Here is a 21,438-nt window from a genome sequence, read left to right as displayed (position 1 = left end):
ACTCACAAATACTGACAGTAACTAAGGTGAGCAGGGTCTGCAGTTCCTTAGATGTCCATCTGGATTCTTTAGGGACTTCCTGGATGAGTCATTGATGCGCTACTGGAGGAACTTTGATTGCAATTGTTGCTGCTAAAGTTGACACACCCAGTTAAGTTTAGGGGGCAATTAATGTTTCACATTGAAGATATAGGTGTAAATGTATTTTAAGTGTATACTGGTTTTCTGTGTCTTACATTTAATTATGTTTGAAGATCTGAAACAGTTAAATGTGACTAATAGGCAAAAATCTGAAGAAATCGGGAGGGGGGCTAAAACTTTTTCATGACACTGCATAAGTAACCTCAGTGGTGCGGTGTCTGTTACCTAATGGTCTGTCCTCCATCATGTTTAGTCCTTCCCAGAACCAGCCATGCCATTACACCACAACCATTTCAGTTATATCATACCTATACACATCTAGCAAACACAGACACTAAATACCGTCCTATAATAACATTATTTTACAAACATTTAATAAAGAATTAAAAATATAAAGAGATGACAGAAAAATAAAATTACAATGTAGCCTGTATGAAAATATCACTATACAAACTTTATTTTCAAAAATAACTTCCCAGCCTCTTCTTTCCTCAGATAAAAGAGAGCACGGTCTCATATAGACACGCTAATATATACATACTGCAACTCCATCTGGAGCCCCCACATACAGGACAGTCCTTATGCCTCACTGTTGCTGTGACCTCATAGTGTGACAGCCTCTTTCTTAGTTATATATCTGAGTAACCACAAGTGATTCTGAGGTGGCCATATCTTACACGCATGACTTACAGCTCAGTGACTGTGTCTATGCTGGACATCCACACATAGGTTGTGTCTTGAGGGCTCAGAATCAGGCCTAAAATGTCCATTTATAGCCTCATATTCCACGGGGAACCTGGACTCCTTGCTGTATAAATGTGAATTGGGGGGAGGTTTATTGCAGGAACATGTCTGTCAGGTTTCAGAAGAAAATTAACAAATACACAAGAATGAAATTTGAACAGTAACTGAAATGAGGCCATAACAGAAAATAAATGTGAATAGGTCAATAAAGAGTCTGTAACAGGATAAATACTATGTTTACTAATATTTAGTCTTTGGATAAATATTCTCATTTACAAACACACAAAGTAACACTTAGTAACTCTACTTACTCAGAGCATGGAAATGGTTTCTCACCTGTGTGACTTCTCTAATGTATAACAAGATATGATTTATGTGCAAAACATTTCCCACACACAGATCATGGAAATGGCTTCTCACCCGTGTGACGTCTCTGATGTATAACAAGATGTTTTCTGTGTAAAACATTTCCCACACTGAGAACATGGAAATGGCTTTTCACCTGTGTGATGTCTCTGATGTATAACAAGCTGTGATTTCCATGTAAAACATCTCCCACATTGAGAACATGGAAATGATTTCTCACATGTGAGACTTCTCTGATGCCTAACAAGAGCTGATTTCTGTGCAAAACATTTCCCACACTCAGGACATGAAAATGGCTTCTCACCTGTGTGACATCTCTGATGTATAACAAGCTGTGATTTCCGTGTAAAACATCTCCCACACTGAGAACATGGAAATGATTTATCACCTGTGTGACTTCTCTGATGTATAACAAGATCTGATTTGTGTGTAAAACATTTCCCACACCCAGAACATGGAAATGGTTTCTCACCTGTGTGACTTCTCTTATGTATAACAAGAGCTGATTTCTGTGTAAAACATTTCCCACACTGAGAACATGAAAATGGATTCTCACCTGTGTGACTTCTCTGATGTTTAACAAGATATGATTTGCGTGTAAAACATTTCCCACACTCAGAACATGGAAATGGTTTCTCACCTGTGTGATGTCTCTGATGTATAACAAGAGCTGATTTCTGTGCAAAACATTTCCCACACTCAGGACATGGAAATGGTTTCTCACCTGTGTGACGCCTCTGATGTATAACAAGAAATGATTTCTGTCTAAAACATGTCCCACACTCAGAACATTGAAATGGTTTCTCACCTGTGTGATTTCTCTGATGTATAACAAGAGCTGATTTCTGTGTAAAACATTTCCCACACTCTGAACATGGAAATGGTTTCTCACCTGTGTGACGTCTCTGATGTGTTACAAGATCTGATTTCTGTGTAAAACATTTCCCACACTCAGAACATGGAAATAGCTTTTCACCTGTATGAAGTCTCTGATGTATAACAAGATGTGATTTATTTATAAAACATTTCCCACACTCAGAACAGTGAAATGGTTTCTCACCTGTGTGACTTCTATGATGTGTTACAAGATCTGATTTCTGTATAAAACATTTCCCACACTCAGAGCATGGAAATGGTTTCTCACCTGTGTGACTTCTCTCATGTGTAACAAGAGATGTTTTCTTAGTAAAACATTTCCCACACTCAGAACATGGAAATGGTTTCTCACCTGTGTGACTTCTCTGATGTATAACAAGATCTGATTTGCGTGTAAAACTTTTCCCACACTCAGAACATGGAAATGGTTTCTCACCTGTGTGATGTCTCTGATGTCTAACAAGAGCTGATTTCTGTGTAAAACATTTCCCACACTCAGAACATGGAAATAGCCTATCACCTGCCTTAGCTGGTTGAAGGGTAATAAGCTTTGTGTTCTGTGTAAAACATTTGGCATCTATAGAAGGTGGAAATATTTTATCCACTATACAAGATGTAACAGATGCAACAATAGCTGAGTTATCAGGAGAACATTCCCCGTGATCAGAGGTAGCAGGTGATATATCTGCACTGTGAGGTATAATTGGGGTAACTGGGTTTCCGCCTGTAGAATCTCGGGTGAAGTCATCATCATCAATTTCACAATTTTGAGTAAAACTGAGATGATCCTCTAAGACATTCCGGTTGTTACATCCATCTGCTGGGAATAAATTACATATACAGAAATATGAATGTCTGCTTACAAGTTTCATCATACATAAAGATTATGGTGAAATGTCCGCAATTTGTAATAAAAAGGGCAGATGTAAAGTAACATATACATCATTAACTAGCACCAAACTATACCGTTATCGATATATACTCATGTGCCAGAAAACTGAGACAGCCTCTTCCATTCCTAGTACATCCCACCCCATCCTGCATGACATGGTATCTTCCTCAGAGAAAATACAACATCTAGGTAGACATCTTAACATCCATTGTATAATTTACAGTAAAGATGGCAGCAAATAACGATATAAGTGACTTTAGTGAGTATTAATAGTAAGTCCTTTCACATAAGGACATGATGTAAGGGGAGATGATGGCTCCTCATGTATGAGATACACCAGAAAGTGTGGGGAAGAGACTGGTCAGATCTCTGCGCTGGTAACACACAGTGACATGATGTGAGGGGGAGAGCAGGAGTATAATAGGAGATGAAAGCTCCTGATGTAGAAATTACACCAGGGAGTGTGGGGAGAAGACTGGTCAGATCTCTGTGCTGGTAACACACAGTGACATGATGTGGGGAGGAGAGCAGGAGTATAATAGGGGCTGCTGGCTCCTGATGTATGAAATACACCAGATAGTATGGGGAGGAGAGTAGTCAGATCTCTGGGCTGGTAACACACAGTAACATGTTGTGAGGGGGAGAGCAGGAGTATAATAGGAGCTGAAAGCTCCTGATGTAGAAATTACACCAGGGAGTGTGGGGAGAAGACTGGTCAGATCTCTGGGCTGGTAACACACAGTAACATGTGAGTGGCAGTGCAGGAGTATAATAGGAGCTGATGGCTGCTGACTCACCCACTGGCCAGATACATTTCTCTCATTAGTTATTACTGACAGAGGATGGTGTAGGATGAGAGGTTGCTGTAGTGACTGAGCAATGAGAATATGTGACTCTTTTCTGTAATAAGTATTTATTACTCACCTTTGCTTACATCTATAGGGATTTCCTCCTCTTTACACTGCTGATCACCTCTCACATAGGTCTCTTCTTCTCCCTCTATATCTTCTGCCTTCATATCAGTCACATAGGTCTCCTCTTCTCCCTCTAAATCTTCTGCCTTTATTTCAGTCACATACATCTCTTCTTCTCCCTCTATATCTTCTGTCTTTATATCAGTCACATACGTCTCTTCTTCTCCCTCTATATCTTCTGCCTTCATATCAGTCACATAGGTCTCCTCTTTTCCCTCTAAATCTTCTGCCTTTATTTCAGTCACATACATCTCTTCTTCTCCCTCTATATTTTCTGTCTTTATATCAGTCACATACGTCTCTTCTTCTCCCTCTACATCTTTTGTCTTCATATTAGTCACATACATCTCTTCTTCTCCCTCTATATCTTCTGCATTTATATCAGTCACATACGTCTCTTCTTCTCCCTCTATATCTTCTGCCTTTATATCAGTCACATACGTCTCTTCTTCTCCCTTTGTATCGTCTGCCTTTATATCAGTCACATACGTCTCTTCTTCTCCCTCTATATCTTCTGCCATCATATCAGTCACATACGTCTCTTCTTCTCCCTCTATATCTTCTGCCTTCATATCAGTCACATACGTCTCTTGTTCACCCTCTATATCTTCTGCCTTTATATCAGTCTCCTCTGTACAGTCCTGTGAATAAAGAGGACGGAGACATCTCTCTGGGGTATTTCTGTTACTGGGTTCATCTGTAGGAGACACACAGCGACTGAGTACATTGTATATATGTGATTATGAGGTGATGTGTATATAGGGGGACCCCATACCTGCTCTCCTCTGTACAATAAATGACAGTCTCCTCTTGATTCTCCATCATCACATCCTTGTACTGACCCTTGTGCTCCTCTATGTACTCCCCCTCCTGCATGGATACATAGACAGTGACATCCTGACACCTTATAGGAACCTGACACACACATAATGATAAGTCATCACCCAGACACATCCCCCCCTGGTGTTACTGTATAATGTCCCATTCCCAGCTGTCACCTCTCCAGTCATCACCCAGACACATCCCTTGGTGTTACTCTTCAGTCAGCAGCTGAATGATCTTGTTTGTGAGTTTCAGGATCTTGTGATCATTGTGTCATTGTGTCTCTTATGTATCAGTGAGTGAGATGGAGGCACCGTGATGAGGCTCTGGGTCCTACTCAGTCCTCATGACACAGCGATGGCTCACACTCACCTGATGTTTTCATTACTACTATGTACTCCTGAGGATAAACAAATATCACTACATACACTTCCAGATCTTATCATCTCCCCGGTCATGTCTCTATTTTATTACTATAGATATAAGTGATGTCACTGTGACACTCCCAGAACCTCTCACCTCCCCAGTCATGTCCCTGTATTATTACTATAGATATAAGTGACGTCACTGTGACACTCCCAGATTCCCTCACCTCCCCAGTCATATCTCTGTATTATTACTATAGATATAAGTGATGTCACTGTGACACTACCAGATCCCTCACCTCCCCAGTCATGTCACTGTATTATTACTATAGATATAACTGTTGTCACAGTGACACTCCCAGATCCCCTCACCTCCCCAGTCATGTCCCTGTTTTATTACTATAGATATAAGTGATGTCACTGTGACACTCCCAGATCCCCCTCACCTCCCCAGTCATGTCCTTGTATTATTACTATAGATATGTTATGTCACTGTGACACTCCTAGATCCCCTCACCTCCCCAGTCATGTCCCTGTATTATTACTATAGAAATAAGTGATGTCACTGTGACACTCCCAAATCCTCTCACCTCCCCAGTCATGTCCCTGTATTATTACTATAAATATAAGTGATGTCACTGTGACACCCCCAGATAGTCTCACCTCCACAGTCATGTCCCTGTATTATTAGTATAGATATAAGTGATGTCACTGACACTCCCAGATCCCCTCACCTCCCCAGTCACATCCCTGTATTATTACTATAGATATAAGTGATGTCACTGTGACATTCCCAGATCACCTCACCTCCCCTGTCAAGTCCCTGTATTATTATTATAGATATAAGTGGTCACTGTGACACTCCGAGATCCTCTCACCTCCCCAGTCATGCCCCTGTATTATTACTATAGATATAATTGATGTCACTGTGACACTCCCAGATCACCTCACCTCCCCAGTCATGTCCCTGTATTATTACTATAGATATAAGTGATGTCACTGTGACACTCCCAGATCCCCTCACCTCCCCAGTCATGTCCCTGTATTATTACTATAGATATAAGTGATGTCACTGTGACACTCCCAGATCACTTTACCTCCGTAGTAATGTAATAACACACAGCAAGAACTCCAGCACAGATTCACAAATCTCAATGGTCCTTCCCTACTATATAAATATTGTATTGTTTTAGAATGATTATGGTAGGGGGTGCACCCAAGAATAGAATGACATGAAAGCAACAGGAAAAGGGAAAGTATTCCTATTTGGGGCACACTCGGACCTAAAGTAATGTTATAATAAATATGTACACCCTTAATTTGGGATTTTATAATAAAATATAACTTTTATTGATCTATTAAAAAGTTCAGCAAAATATAAAGAAAACAAATATACATTATAAATGAAAAATCGATTAAAATAAATATGATGCTACCAAGATTGGGGATAAATTAAATTTCAATATAACTCTTACATGACAATATAGGCTAATATTCTACAGCTCATTATGTAGTATTATCCTATAGAGGGTCCTCCTATTAGAATTTTACAGGCGGCAGTCATAAATCATATGTTCATACATAAATGTCAATGTACTGGTTTGTCTTAACTGATAACTGGAGAGAACTATATTGAGATCACCTAGGATACTGTGACCTTTATTGGTGTGGAAATAATAATTATTCGCAAGAATTAGACCGCTGTTAAGATGCATAGGATGATATCGAGCTCTAATGAAATGCTTATACCTCCTGATGGTCAGCCAAGATACTGGGTATTCTAATATAGCAACTATTGTTCACACCCTAAAACAGAGTCTCATAATGAGAGTGGTAACATTGTATGGCAGTTATATGTCTCTCACATCTATTGAGACTACAAGGAAAAATATATCAGTATCCATGTGTCGTTTGAGTAACACCATAAATATGAACTCCTCTATTAAATAGTCCACTCCACTAAGTTGTTATTCTGCCAATTCGGCAATGTTTAATAAAAGAGGAGTAACTCTGAATATTGCACTTCTATCCTCATAGCAGTTGCATTCTGCCTAAATAAAAACTCCTATTATTAAGCGGTAACATTTTCAGTAATTGTAACATATTTCACACATCCTGTATAATAATAACAGGACACCACAGGCTGCTCCCCCTGTATAATTATAATAATAGTACACTACAGGCTGCTCCCCTATATAATAATAATAACAGGACACCACAGGCTGCTCCCTCTGTATAATTATAATAACAGGAGACCACAGGCTGCTCCCCATGTATAATAATAATTACAGGACACCACAGGCTGCTCCCCCTGTATAATAATAATAACAGGACACCACAAGCTGCTCCCCCTGTATAATAATACCAACAACAGAACAACACAGGCTGCTCCCCTGTATAATAATAATAACAGAACACCACAGGCGGCTCCCTCTGTATAATAATAATAATAATAATAATAATAACAACAGGACACCACAGGCTGCTCCCCCTGTATAATTATAATAACAGGACACCACATGTTGCTCCCCCTGTATAATAATAATAATAATAATAATAATAATAATAATAACAGGACACCACAGGCTGCTCCCCTGTATAATAATAATATTAATAATAATAATAATAATAATAATAACAGAACACTACAGGCTGCTCCCCCTGTATAATAATAAAGGAACAATACAGGCTGCTCCCCCTGTATAATAATAATAATAATAACAGGACACCACAGGCTGCTCCCCTGTATAATAATAATAATAATAACAGAACACTACAGGCTGCTCCCCCTGTATAATAATAATAAAGGAACAATACAGGCTGCTCCCCCTGTATAATAATAATAATAATAATAATAATAATAATAATAACAGGACACCACAGGATGCTCCACTCTATAATAATATTAACAGGACACCACAGGCTGCTCCCTCTGTATAATAATAATAATAATAATAATAATAATAATAATAGTACACCACAGGCTGCTCCCTCTGTATAATAATAATAATAATAACAGGACACCAGAGGCTGCTCCCTCTGTATAATAATAATAATAATAACAACAGGACACCAGAGGCTGCTCCCCTGTGTAATAATAATAATAATAATAATAATAACAGGACACCACAGGCTACTCCACCTGTATAGTAATAATAACAGGACACCACAGGCTATTCCACCTGTATAGTAATAATAACAGGACACCACAATCTACTCCCTCTGTATATTAGTAATAACAGGACACCATAGGCTGCTCCCACTGTATAATAATAATAATAATAACAGGACACCATAGGCTGCTCCCCCTGTATAATAACAATAATAACAGGACACCACAGGCTGCTCTGCGTGTATAATAATAAAAGTACATCACAGGCTGCTCCCCCTGTACATAGCACACCACAGGCTGCTCCCCCTGTATATAGGAAATCACAGTATGCTCCCCTGTACATAGCACACCACAGGCTGCTCCCCCTGTATACAGGACACCACAGGCTGCTCCACCAGTATACAGGACACCACAGGCCGCTCTCCCTGTACATAGGACACCACAGGCTGCTCCCCCTGTACATAGGACACCACAGGCTGCTCCCCCTGTAAATTACCTGCTGTCTTGCTCCTTCAAGACCGGGATGTTGTACAAAGAACACGTCACCACTGCGGAGGGGGCGGGAATCAGTTGGAACGCAAAGGCCGATTGAATGGTGAAACACGGAAGTATATTCGAACGCAATGGCCGGAAGTAAGGTGAAATGCGGAAGCACATTGGACCGCAATGGCCGGAAGGTGGAACGCGGAAGTACATTGGAACGCAAAGTGCAGAAAAAGTGTGCCGGGAGCGCCGGAAGTGCACCACTGTATCGGTCTCCGTCCTGGGCTCCCCAGCTGTGTGTATGGAGGATGATTAGTGACACAGGGGGGCGCTGTCTAAGTGCAGGACCCTCCTCCCCCATGGTGAGTGCGCTGCTGGGTGACCCCTTAGTGACCAGGCTTCCTGTGACCATGGTGACATATACCATTAGTGGTCCCCAGGGACCCCCTACCTCTCCTATCACATATTATGCTGGGGGGGGGGGAGCTGGGTATATTATGTCCTAATCTGGATTTACACCATGTCAGTCACTGGTGCCATCTTCTTTCCTATAGGTGTCTGTCACCATCGTACCCGCACATACTGCCAGGGGTACAGCCAAATATAATAACCCTCCAGGGGTGTCGGGATTGAGTCTATTCCTAGTCAGTGCTGCCACAAATTCTATAATGGAGCCGGCGTACCCGGGCCAGATAAAGAAACTGTCGTCTGTATAACGCACCCCCAGATCCGGACCCCATATGTGATAGAGGATTGCCTCCCAAATCGGGGGACGGGTTTGCTGCATTTATGTATACGGGAAGCCCGCTGGGTCCATGTGATGGGAGCTATGGGCCAGAAGATTCTCTCGCAATTGATGGACAGGAAGAGAGCGTTATACGGGAGGTCACGGGGAGGCGCGTCGCAGGCCGTTTCCTGGGCGTATACTATCTGGCGTCTGCCATTGCGCACGCACAGAGTGAACCTCAATCACCGCAACCGTTCTGGGTGACCGTAGACTCGCTCACGGAGCTGATGTTTTCGGGATCCGCGTCCCCTTCCTCTATCCCCCTCCCTTCCTTACTCCACACTCCCCTTCCTCTATTCCCCCCTTCCTTCCTCCACACTCCTCCTTCCTCTATCCCCCTCCCTCCCTTCACACTCCCCTTCCTCTATCTCCCTTCCTTACTCCACACTCCCCTTCCTCTATCCCCCTTCCTTACTCCACACTCCCCTTCCTCTATCCCCCTCCCTTCCTTCACACTCCCCTTCCTCTATCCCCCTCCTTCCTTCCTCCACACTCCCCTTCCTCTATCCCCCTCCCTTCCTTCCTCTACACTGCCCTTCCTCTATCCCCCTCCCTTCCTTCCTCCACACTCCCCTTCCTCTATCCCCCTCCCTTCCTCTACACTGCCCTTCCTCTATCCCCCTCCCTTCCTTCCTCCACACTCCCCTTCCTCTATCCCCCTCCCTTCCTTCACACTTCCCTTCCTCTATCCCCCTCCCTTCCTTCCTCCACACTGCCCTTCCTCTATGCCCGTCTCTTCCTTCCTCTACACTGCCCTTCCTCTATCCCCCTCCCTTCCTTCCTCCACACTCCCCTTCCTCTATCCCCCTCCCTTCCTTCACACTTCCCTTCCTCTATCCCCCTCCCTTCCTTCCTCCACACTGCCCTTCCTCCCTCCACACTCCCCTTCCTCTATCCCCCTCCCTTCCTCCCTCCACACTCCCCTTCCTCTATCCCCCTTCCTTCCTCCACACTCCCCTTCCTCTATCCCCCTCCCTTCCTCCCTCCACACTCCCCTTCCTCTATCCCCCTCCCTTCCTTCCTCCACACTCCCCTTCCTCTATCCCCCTCCCTTCCCTCACACTCCCCTTCCTCCCTCCACACTCCCCTTCCTCTATCCCCCTCCCTCCCTTCCTTCACACTCCCCTTCCTCTATCCCCCTCCTTCTTTCCTCCACACTCCCCTTTCTCTATCCCCCTCCCTTCCTTCCTCCACGCTCCCCTTCCTCTATCCCCCTCCCTTCCTCCACAATCCCCTTCCTCTATCCCCCTCCCTTCCTTCACACTTCCCTTCCTCTATCCCCCTCCCTTCCTTCCTCCACACTGCCCTTCCTCTATGCCCCTACCTTCCTTGCTCCTCTCCCCTTCCTCTATCCCCCTCCCTTCCTTCCTCTACACTGCCCTTCCTCTATCCCCCTCCCTTCCTAACTCCACACTCCCCTTCCTCTATCCCCCTTCCTTCACACTCCCCTTCCTCTATCCCCCTCCCTTCACACTCCCCTTCCTCTATCCCCCTCCCTTCCTCCACAATCCCCTTCCTCTATGCCCCTCCCTTCCTTCCTCCACTCCCCTTCCACTATCCACCCTCCCTTCCTTCCTTCACACTCCCCTTCCTCTATCCCCCTTCCTTCACACTCCCCTTCCTCTATACCCCTTCCTTCCTCCACACTTCCCTTCCTCTATCCCCCTCCCTTCCTTCCTTCACACTCCCCTTCCTCTATCCCCCTCCCTTCCTCTATCCCACTCCCTTCCTCCACACTCCCCTTCCTCCTTCCCCCTCCCTTCCTTCCTCCACACTCCACTTCCTCTATCCCCCTCCCTTCCTTCCTCTACACTGCCCTTCCTCTATCCCCCTCCCTTCCTTCACACTCCCCTTCCTCTATCCCCCTCCTTCCTTCCTCCACACTCCCCTTTCTCTATCCCCCTCCCTTCCTTCCTCTACACTGCCCTTCCTCTATCCCCCTCCCTTCCTTCACACTTCCCTTCCTCTATCCCCCTCCCTTCCTTCCTCCACACTGCCCTTCCTCTATGCCCGTCTCTTCCTTCCTCTATCCCCCTCCCTTCCTTCCTCTACACTGCCCTTCCTCTATCCCCCTCCCTTCCTTCCTCCAGACTCCCCTTCCTCTATCCCCCTCCCTTCCTTCCTCTACACTGCCCTTCCTCTATCCCCCTCCCTTCCTTCCTCCAGACTCCCCTTCCTCTATCCCCCTCCCTTCCTCCACAATACCCTTCCTCTATGCCCCTCCCTTCCTTCCTCCACTCCCCTTCCACTATCCACCCTCCCTTCCTTCCTTCACACTCCCCTTCCTCTATCCCCCTTCCTTCACACTCCCCTTCCTCTATACCCCTTCCTTCCTCCACACTTCCCTTCCTCTATCCCCCTCCCTTCCTTCCTTCACACTCCCCTTCCTCTATCCCCCTCCCTTCCTCTATCCCACTCCCTTCCTCCACACTCCCCTTCCTCCTTCCCCCTCCCTTCCTTCCTCCACACTCCACTTCCTCTATTCCCCTCCCTTCCTTCCTCTACACTGCCCTTCCTCTATCCCCCTCCCTTCCTTCCTCCACACTCCCCTTCCTCTATCCCCCTCCCTTCCTTCACACTCCCCTTCCTCTATCCCCCTCCTTCCTTCCTCCACACTCCCCTTTCTCTATCCCCCTCCCTTCCTTCCTCTACACTGCCCTTCCTCTATCCCCCTCCCTTCCTTCCTCCACACTCCCCTTCCTCTATCCCCCTCCCTTCCTTCACACTTCCCTTCCTCTATCCCCCTCCCTTCCTTCCTCCACACTGCCCTTCCTCTATGCCCGTCTCTTCCTTCCTCTATCCCCCTCCCTTCCTTCCTCTACACTGCCCTTCCTCTATCCCCCTCCCTTCCTTCCTCCAGACTCCCCTTCCTCAATCCCCCTCCCTTCCTTCACACTCCCCTTCCTCTATCCCCCTCCCTTCCCTCACACTCCCCTTCCACCCTCCACACTCCCCTTCCTCTATCCCCCTTCCTCCCTCCACACTCCCCTTCCTCTATCCCCCTCCCTTCCTTCCTCCACACTCCCCTTCCTCTATCCCCCTCCCTTCCTTCACACTCCCCTTCCTCTATCCCCCTCCTTCTTTCCTCCACACTCCCCTTTCTCTATCCCCCTCCCTTCCTTCCTCCACGCTCCCCTTCCTCTATCCCCCTCCCTTCCTTCCTCCACAATCCCCTTCCTCTATCCCCCTCCCTTCCTTCACACTTCCCTTCCTCTATCCCCCTCCCTTCCTTCCTCCACACTGCCCTTCCTCTATGCCCCTCCCTTCCTTCCTCCTCTCCCCTTCCTCTATCCCCCTCCCTTCCTTCCTCTACACTGCCCTTCCTCTATCCCCCTCCCTTCCTAACTCCACACTCCCCTTCCTCTATCCCCCTTCCTTCACACTCCCCTTCCTCTATCCCCCTCCCTTCACACTCCCCTTCCTCTATCCCCCTCCCTTCCTCCACAATCCCCTTCCTCTATGCCCCTCCCTTCCTTCCTCCACTCCCCTTCCACTATCCACCCTCCCTTCCTTCACACTCCCCTTCCTCTATCCCCCTTCCTTCACACTCCCCTTCCTCTATACCCCTTCCTTCCTCCACACTTCCCTTCCTCTATCCCCCTCCCTTCCTTCCTTCACACTCCCCTTCCTCTATCCCCCTCCCTTCCTCTATCCCACTCCCTTCCTCCACACTCCCCTTCCTCCTTCCCCCTCCCTTCCTTCCTCCACACTCCACTTCCTCTATCCCCCCCTTTCTTCCTCCGAACTCCCCTTCCTCTATCCCTCCCTTCCTTCCTCCACACTCCCCTTCCTCTATCCCCCCCTTCCTTTATCCACACTCCCCTTCCTCTATCCCCCTCCCTTCCTTCCTCCACACTCCCCTTCCTTTATCCCTCTCCCTTACTTCCTCCACACTCCTCTTCCTCTATCCCCCTTCTTTCCTCCGCACTCCTCTTCCTCTATCCCCCCTTCCTTCCTCCACACTCCCCTTCCTCTATCCCCCCTTCCTTCCTCCGCACTCCTCTTCCTCTATCCCCCTTCTTTCCTCCACACTCCTCTTCCTCTATCACCCCTTCCTTCCTCCACATTACCCTTCCTCTATCCCCCCCTTCCTTCCTCCACACTCCCCTTCCCCTATCCCCCTTCCTGCCTCCACACTCGCTTTCCTCTATCCCCCTCCCTCCACACTCCCCTTCCTCTATCCTCCTCCCTTCCTTCCTCCACACTCCCCTTCCTCTATCCCCCTCCCTTCCTCACTCCACACTCCCCTTCCTCTATCCCCTTCCTTCCTCCACACTCCCCTTCCTCCACACTCCCCTTCCTCTATCCCCCCCTTCCATCCTCCACACTCCCCTTCCTCTATCCCCCTCCCTTCCTTCCTCCACACTCCCCTTCCTCTATGCCCCTCCCTTCCTTCCTCCACTCCCCTTCCTCTATCCCCCCTCCCTTCCTCCACACTCCCCTTCCTCTATCCCCCCTCCCTTCCTCCACACTCCCCTTCCTCTATCCCCCTCCCTTCCATCCTCCACACTCCCCTTCCTCTATCCCCCTCCTTCCTTCCTCTATCCCCCTCCCTTCCTCCAGACTCCCCTTCCTCTATCCCCCTCCTTTCTTCCTCCACACTCCCCTTCCTCTATCCCCTCCCTTCCTTACTGCACACTCCCCTTCCTCTATCCCCTTCCTTCCTCCACACTCCCCTTCCTCTATCCCCCCCTTCCTTCCTCCACACTCCCCTTCCTCTACCCCCCCTTCCTTCCTTCACACTCCCCTTCCTCTATCCCCCTCCCTTCCTTCCTCCACACTCCCCTTCCTCAATGCCCCTCCCTTCCTTCCTCCTCTCCCCTTCCTCTATCCCCCCTCCCTTCCTGCCTCCACACTCCCCTTCCTCTATCCCCCTCCCTTCCTTCCTCCACACTCCCCTTCCTCTATCCCCCTCCCTTCCTTCCTCCACACGCCCCTTCCACTATCCCCCTGCTTCCTTCCAACACACTCCCCTTCCTCTATCCCCCTCCTTCCTTCCTCTATCCCCCTCCCTTCCTTCCTCCACACTCCCCTTCCTCTATCCCCCCCTTACTTCCTCCACACTCCCCTACCTCTATCCCCCCTTCCTTCCTCCACGCTCCCCTTCCTCTATCCCCCTCCCTTCCTTCCTCCACACTCCCCTTCCTCTATCCCCCCCTTCCTTCCTCCACACTCCCCTTCCTCTATCCCCCTCCCTTCCTTCCTCCACACTCCCCTTCCTCTATCCCCCCTCCCTTCCTCCACACTCCTCTTCCTCTATCCCCCCCTCCCTTCCTCCACACTCCTCTTCCTCTATCCCCCCCTCCCTTCCTCCACACTCCCCTTCCTCTTTCCCCCTCCCTTCCTCCTCACTCCCCTTCCTCTATCCCCCTCCCTTCCCTCACACTCCCCTTCCTCCCTCCACACTCCCCTTCCTCTATTCCCCTCCCTTCCTCCCTCCACACTCCCCTTCCTCTATCCCCCTCCCTTCCTTCCTCCACACTCCTCTTCCTCTATCCCCCCCTCCCTTCCTCCACACTCCCCTTCCTCTTTCCCCCTCCCTTCCTCCTCACTCCCCTTCCTCTATCCCCCCCTTCCTTCCTCCGCACTCCTCTTCCTCTTTCCCCCTCCCATCCTCCACACCCCCTTTCCTGTATCCCCTTCCTTCCTCCGCACTCCTCTTCCTCTATCCCCCTCCTTCCTGCACCCTCCCCTTCCTCTATTCCCCTCCTTCCTTCCTCCACACTCCCCTTCCTCTATCCCCCTCCCTTCCTTCCTCCACACTCCCCGTCCTCTATCCCCCTCCTGTTCTTTCATTCTCTTATACTTTCTGTTATTGGTTATTACCATGAGTGTTTTTCTTGCCTATTTTACACTTTTTTTATTATTGGTGTTTTTGGATACTTAGTCATGTATATTTCAGAAACACCACTGGTTTTCTCCAGAAAAAATCAAACAGACCTTGCGCCCCTTATTGCGGGTATGTGCGTTCCCGATACCCACAGTATTAAATTTAAAAAAAAATGCATGCTGAGTTTTCAGCACTGAAAGCTCCGCAGTGTGATAAAAAGAAATAAACTAAAAAATCTATTCACCATTCCGGTGGTCTCCCCATGTTTATACTTGGGAGGGGGCTGCTGAGAGGCCAGGGAGCTGCTGAGAGATGTAGTTCTCCCTGCAGCTGCCTCGAGGAGGGAAGGCTCATACATACACACACAATCACTCACACATAATTACACACACCACTGCTGCAGGAGACCCAAGTCCCGTCGCAGGAGGAAGAAGACCCTGATTCGGAAGGTGAGTATTTACTGACTAATTAAACTAATTGGAAACTTCCAATTGCTTAATTAGTTATTAAGAGGGGTGCTGCCGGGGTCCCAAAGCATTTCCTGACATTTTTTCTAAAAATATGGACTTTAGGAAAAAAAAAGGTCGTGTTCTGGAGGTGAGCAAAAAAAAAAAATCACACGGCTCTCAAAAAATTAAAAACCTCGCTCCTAATTGAATAGCAAAAATCCCACAGGTGCAGGGTTTTTGCTATTCTTGCACCTAATTGAATGCCCCCTATGTGTGTGTTCTAGTAGCCTACAGAGCTGCTACCTGAATAATGACAGCCCTGATTGCAGCAGTGATTGGGAATTAGCCCGTTTAAATTCAGCGACTGCGTTATCCAGGACTTCACCTTCTAACGGAACCCCACCCCCCCACCGAAAAAAAAAAATGTAAAAGCGGCATTTTCACACCCATTTCACCTTATTTTATTAACACATACATTTATTAAAGGTAATTTGGAGTAGTTTTATGAAAAAGTGCTCTATGACCTTTAATTTGCATCTTTTTACTATGCATACTTTCAATGCAAAATGCGATCTGCCAGAGATTTACTTAGAAAAAAAATTGTAAAAAAATAAGTGGGAAAGCCCTGTGATAATACCGCCATCTGGGATTTCCCCCTGTTCCCCCCCCCCCCCCGACTTCTGGTCCGCTCAGACAGGCAGAGCAGTGCCAGGAGCCGGCCCCTGTGATCAGCTGTGGGGTCTAAATAGACCACAAGCTGATCACTGGGGAAAAAAAATAGATTTGCAAAAAAAAAAAACTTGCCTGATTCCAGAGACTGGAGATCATTGATCGGTGAGCTCTTTCCTCCGGTCAGCTGGTCTCTGGGCTCCTGAGCTGCACTGTGACCCCGGCCAGCTGGTCTCCGGGCTCCTGCACTGCGACCCCGCTCAGCTGGGCTCCTGCACTGCACTGTGACCCCGGCCAGCTGGTCTCCGGGCTCCTGCACTGCGACCCCGCTCAGCTGGTCTCTGGGCTCCTGCACTGTGACCCGGTTCAGGTGATCTCCGGGCTCCTCCTCTGCACTGTGACCCCGTTTGGCTGATCTCCGGGCTCCTCCTCTGCACTGTGACCCTGGTCAGCTGGTCTCCAGGCTCCTGCAATGCGCTGTGACCCGGTTCAGCTGATCTCCGGGCTCCTCCTCTGCACTGTGACCCCGTTTGGCTGTCTCTGGGCTCCTCCTATGCACTGTGACCCCGTTTGGCTGGTCTCTGGGCTCCTGCAATGCACTGTGACCCCGTTTGGCTGGTCCCCGGGCTCCTGCTCTGCACTGTGACCCGGTTCAGCTGATCTCCGGGCTCCTCCTCTGCACTGTGACCCCGTTTGGCTGGTCTCCGGGCTCCTGCAATGCACTGTGACCCGGTTCAGCTGATCTCCGGGCTCCTCCTCTGCACTGTGACCCCGTTTGGCTGGTCTCTGGGCTCCTCCTCTGCACTGTGACCCCGTTTGGCTGGTCTCTGGGCTCCTGCAATGCACTGTGACCCCGTTTGGCTGGTCCCCGGGCTCCTGCAATGCACTGTGACCCCGTTTGGCTGGTCCCCGGGCTCCTGCTCTGCACTGTGACCCGGTTCAGCTGGTCTCCGGGCTCCTCCTCTGCACTGTGACCCCGTTTGGCTGGTCTCTGGGCTCCTGCTATGCACTGTGACCCCGTTTGGCTGGTCTCCGGGCTCCTGCACTGCACTGTGACCCCAGTCAGCTGGTCTCTGGGCTCCTCCTCTGCACTGTGACCCCGTTTGGCTGGTCTCTGGGCTCCTGCTATGCACTGTGACCCCGTTTGGCTGGTCTCCAGGCTCCTGCAATGCACTGTGACCCTGGTCAGCTGGTCTCCGGGCTCCTGCTCTGCACTGTGACCCAGTTCAGCTGGTCTCCGGGCTCCTGCTCTGCACTGCGAACCCGGTCATCTATGCTGTAAACCAGTATCTAAGTTTATTTTTTCTACATAGAGCATGCATCAGCAGCCGGTCCATAGGTCTTCCGGTGCCGCGACCCCTGTACTAGTCTGGGAATCTCTGCGGGGGTCAACGCTAGCCAGGGCCCCTGGGGAGGGCCCAGACTGCAGTCGAATTTCAGGGGAAAGGTAAGGCGGATCCCGCGTGTTACGGCAGTCGATACCTCTGGTCTCGAGACAGCCCGGAGGTCCTGGGTGTGGATGCAGGCTCCAGCCAGCGTGCTCCACTAGACCACCAGGGACATTTTGGTGTGGGAAACCAGCATCCGGAGGGTTAATAACAAAACTGGGGAGACAGCTTCCTTGTTTAAGCGGCTCCTGCCCTCAGCTCAGCGCGCCTTTCCTACGAGGTCTGGCTTCCCTGAGCTGCTGTCCTCCTCTGGCCATGCCCCCCTGAGGTCTCCAGCGGCCATCTTCTTGCAGTTGCATAGTCGCAGCTCTCACAGGACATTGCGGGGTCCAGCCCCCCTGCATACTTCTCCCTTGGGTCAGCGTATGTAGCACTATAGCCTACAATCACTGCGTAGCTGATTGTAGTGCCAATTTGCAGTTTATTTCTGCATTGTATGTGACTTATTCTAGTGCTGTCTGTCTGTGTCTTCACTGTCAGCATATATCTATACCCTTTTCTATCTCATTCCCTAACAGTACATGGTGTTGTCAGGGTGTCTCTTGTACCTCACACCTATTGATATAAATTTGTGGGGTCTGTCACATACTGTGTGTGTTGCACTGTGCCATATTTGAGTGTGTGTTCCTGCAGCTTACCACAAGCAACAGTCAGGAGCAGTATTTTGTCTTCCTACTAGTATCAGATATACTCAGTGGTTGCATTATACCCAGTGCCATATTGTGTGTTTTATTGCTCTGCAACTATGAGAGGAATAATAATGTACACATTCGGTTATGTTGCAAAACATGTGTAGTGTTCAGGCAGGGCGCCGGAGCTAGAGAGGGCAACTTTGTGCGCGCGCATCCAAAAAAGGGGCATGGCCATGAAAAGGGGGCATGTCTATAAGACGCGTCCCCTTTTCGTCACACCTGGGGGCGTGCCCGGCACTTACGGACACGCCGGGCAGCCCACAAGCGCTGCAGTGAGAATAGATGCCGGGCGCATGCGCCCGGCGTCTATTCTCCGGCGGTGACCGGATCACCGCACAATTCTCCACCCGCAGGACACTGCGACCCGCGGGTGAAGACGGCACCTGCAGGCTCTGAGGGCAGGGCGCTTTTTGCCCTCCAGAAGGAGGGCAGGGTGCCGCGCCCCGCTAAAACAGCCTGTCGGGAACGCTAATGTGCTGCAGGTTTAAGTGAAGGGGAGATAGTACCGGATGGATTATGTGTGAAGTGTTGTAATCCTCCAGGCCCTTCCAATGTCTCTGTCCCCGTGCAGGAACCCCCTTGGTCTTTCTTTTCTCAGGTCCTGACATCTGTTGTGGGCCGCTTGGTGGTGCCAGCTGTTTTCTCTCCTATGGGGTTACACAGGGATTGCCACAACAGATTACAGCCATGCATATACCTCCTGTGCCACCACCATGGGTAAATGCTCTCTCTACCACAGTGCAGAGCCTGGCAGTCACCTCTACTGTGCTCCAGGGCATGGTTCAGGGTGAAAAACCCTTTAAGCCGACTAAGCTTCCTATGCCGTCATCACAGTCCACGCAACATTCCAAGTCTGAGGTGTCACCTGACAACGGGGAAATTGTGGATGCCTCTGACTCACCTCAGCAGGAGGTGGAGACTCGGTCTAAGGTTAATATCCCTACTCTGGTGCGAGCTGTCAGATCCACCTTAGTAATAGAGTAAGACGAGCCAGCTCCTCTATCCAGATATGCTCTGTTTAAACCGAAGGTGTCCTGCGGAATTTCCTTTATCAGATCAGATGGTTGATCACATGACAGTAGCCTGACAATCGCCTGGTAAACCATACCAACCTCAAAGACGCTTGGCTTTTTGTTACCCCTTCCCGGAGGAACATTGTACTAAATGGGAATCACCTCCTGCGGTGGATTTTCACAGGAAATGGTAAATGACATTCATCCTTCCAAATACAAGTATCAATCAATCGGCATTCCCAACATTAACACCTTCAGGTTTTAGAAAGTGGCATCCAAATGGGGCTTCTTTGAAACAAATTGTGTTTCCCAAACTTGCTGGTTATTGTACCCAGAGACACAGAGGGGCCTTTTCAAAGGAAGTTCTGTAACCAGAGATTTGGCCATTGCCTCCCTTCACCCAGCAACCTTCCATCCTGGTCTCACCTGGAATACACTTCAAAGAAAGCTTTGTTACACAAAGGGTCTGACCACTACCATAGGTCAGGATAATTAGCATATCACTTCCTATGCCAGGAGGGCAATCCCCATTACAGTAATATACTCTTATACCATATTCCTATAAGTGCATAGCCTATTAAATATACTCTGCTTCATGCACTAATGCATTGCAGATCAGATGCAGTGCTCTACCACAATATATATATATATATATATATATATATATTAATAGTTTATTATAAACCAGGTGCAGTGTTTGTGCTTTTAAACTGTTTCCACGCTGGGACTTTAACTCTTTCAGTGCTGGTGGTACTGGGAGCTGCTCTCCCAGTACTCGGCAGTATGTGCAGAGCTCCCCTAGGCTGGGGCTCTGCTACTCTCCCTGTTCCCCAGCGTGCAGCCACACTCTACCCACTCTCCCCCGTTGCAGCGGGTTTGGGCCGTGGCATATTAAAACATTAAAAGGACACGTATTAACACTCGGCGCCTAGCGCAGAGTACACATTTACAGTGGGCATCTAGCGCCTATACATTTCAAATATGGTGCCGCAGCATGGGAGATAACCCTTTCAGTGCCGCAGTAGATGTTTTACCCAAGTGTGGCCGGTCTCCGGAGATGTCGCAAATCCAGTCACCAAAGATGGGACAGACGAGCCTAGATTGTAAAGGGTGAAGATGGATGATCCAAGACAGGTAGAGATGTGACCCGTTCGACTTGGATAGCAGATGTAACTGACGGTGCCTGAAATGGAACCTTCAGAATTGAACCACCTCAGAGGACACAAGTTTTCCCAACAGACACATGTACAGATGGATCTAAAACTGGTCTCTTCAGCAGGACCAAACCAAACAAGGCCTAGATTGCCACAATCTTTTCCTAAGCCAAAAAATCAGGAAGGTGTCGAATAGCATGCCCAGGAAGATTATAATCTGCGACAGGACAAGGTTGGTCTTTTTGACGTTAATAATCCTATAGTGAAATATTAACACCTGATGAGTCAGACGAACATGAGATTAAATTATATCAAAGGAAGGGGCCTTAATGGCATCTTTTGCACTAATGGGAATCAGAGTGTAAGGAGACTGTTCAGATCTCCTGGCTGGTACTGCAAACAACTTATTCTGAGACATAGAACAGGGGCTATTGCTCCAGACCCAAAGTCTGACTCAGATGTCTCCTGATTCCCCCACTGGGAAAATACATTTCCCTCATTAGTTTGTACTGACAGAGGTGGGTGCAGGATAAGAGATTGTTGTAGTAACTGAGCAAGGAGAATATGTGGCTCTGTTCTATAATGAGTGTTTATTACCTGTGCTGATATCTGTAGGGATTT

At 48.3% G+C, this 21,438-nt stretch overlaps 1 protein-coding gene across 1 annotated transcript in view; it reads right to left on the bottom strand.

Annotated features, from left to right (window-relative positions):
• Positions 1–1,550: 1,550 nt before the first annotated feature.
• LOC148479707 (uncharacterized) overlaps positions 1,551–21,438 on the bottom strand; it is a 181,134-nt gene continuing 161,246 nt past the window's right edge. Inside the window, 4 exon segments of the mRNA XM_088454408.1 lie at positions 1,551–1,701; positions 1,704–2,947; positions 3,944–4,052; positions 4,575–4,690. Coding sequence (XP_088310534.1) covers positions 1,636–1,701; positions 1,704–2,947; positions 3,944–4,052; positions 4,575–4,690 — 1,535 coding nt within the window. The 3' untranslated portion in view covers positions 1,551–1,635.

Source organism: Taudactylus pleione, unplaced genomic scaffold (assembly GCF_031769625.1).
Source record: "Taudactylus pleione unplaced genomic scaffold, aTauple2 ptg000614l, whole genome shotgun sequence".
Lineage (NCBI taxonomy): Eukaryota > Metazoa > Chordata > Amphibia > Anura > Myobatrachidae > Taudactylus > Taudactylus pleione.
This window is presented reverse-complemented; position numbering and strand designations above follow the sequence as displayed.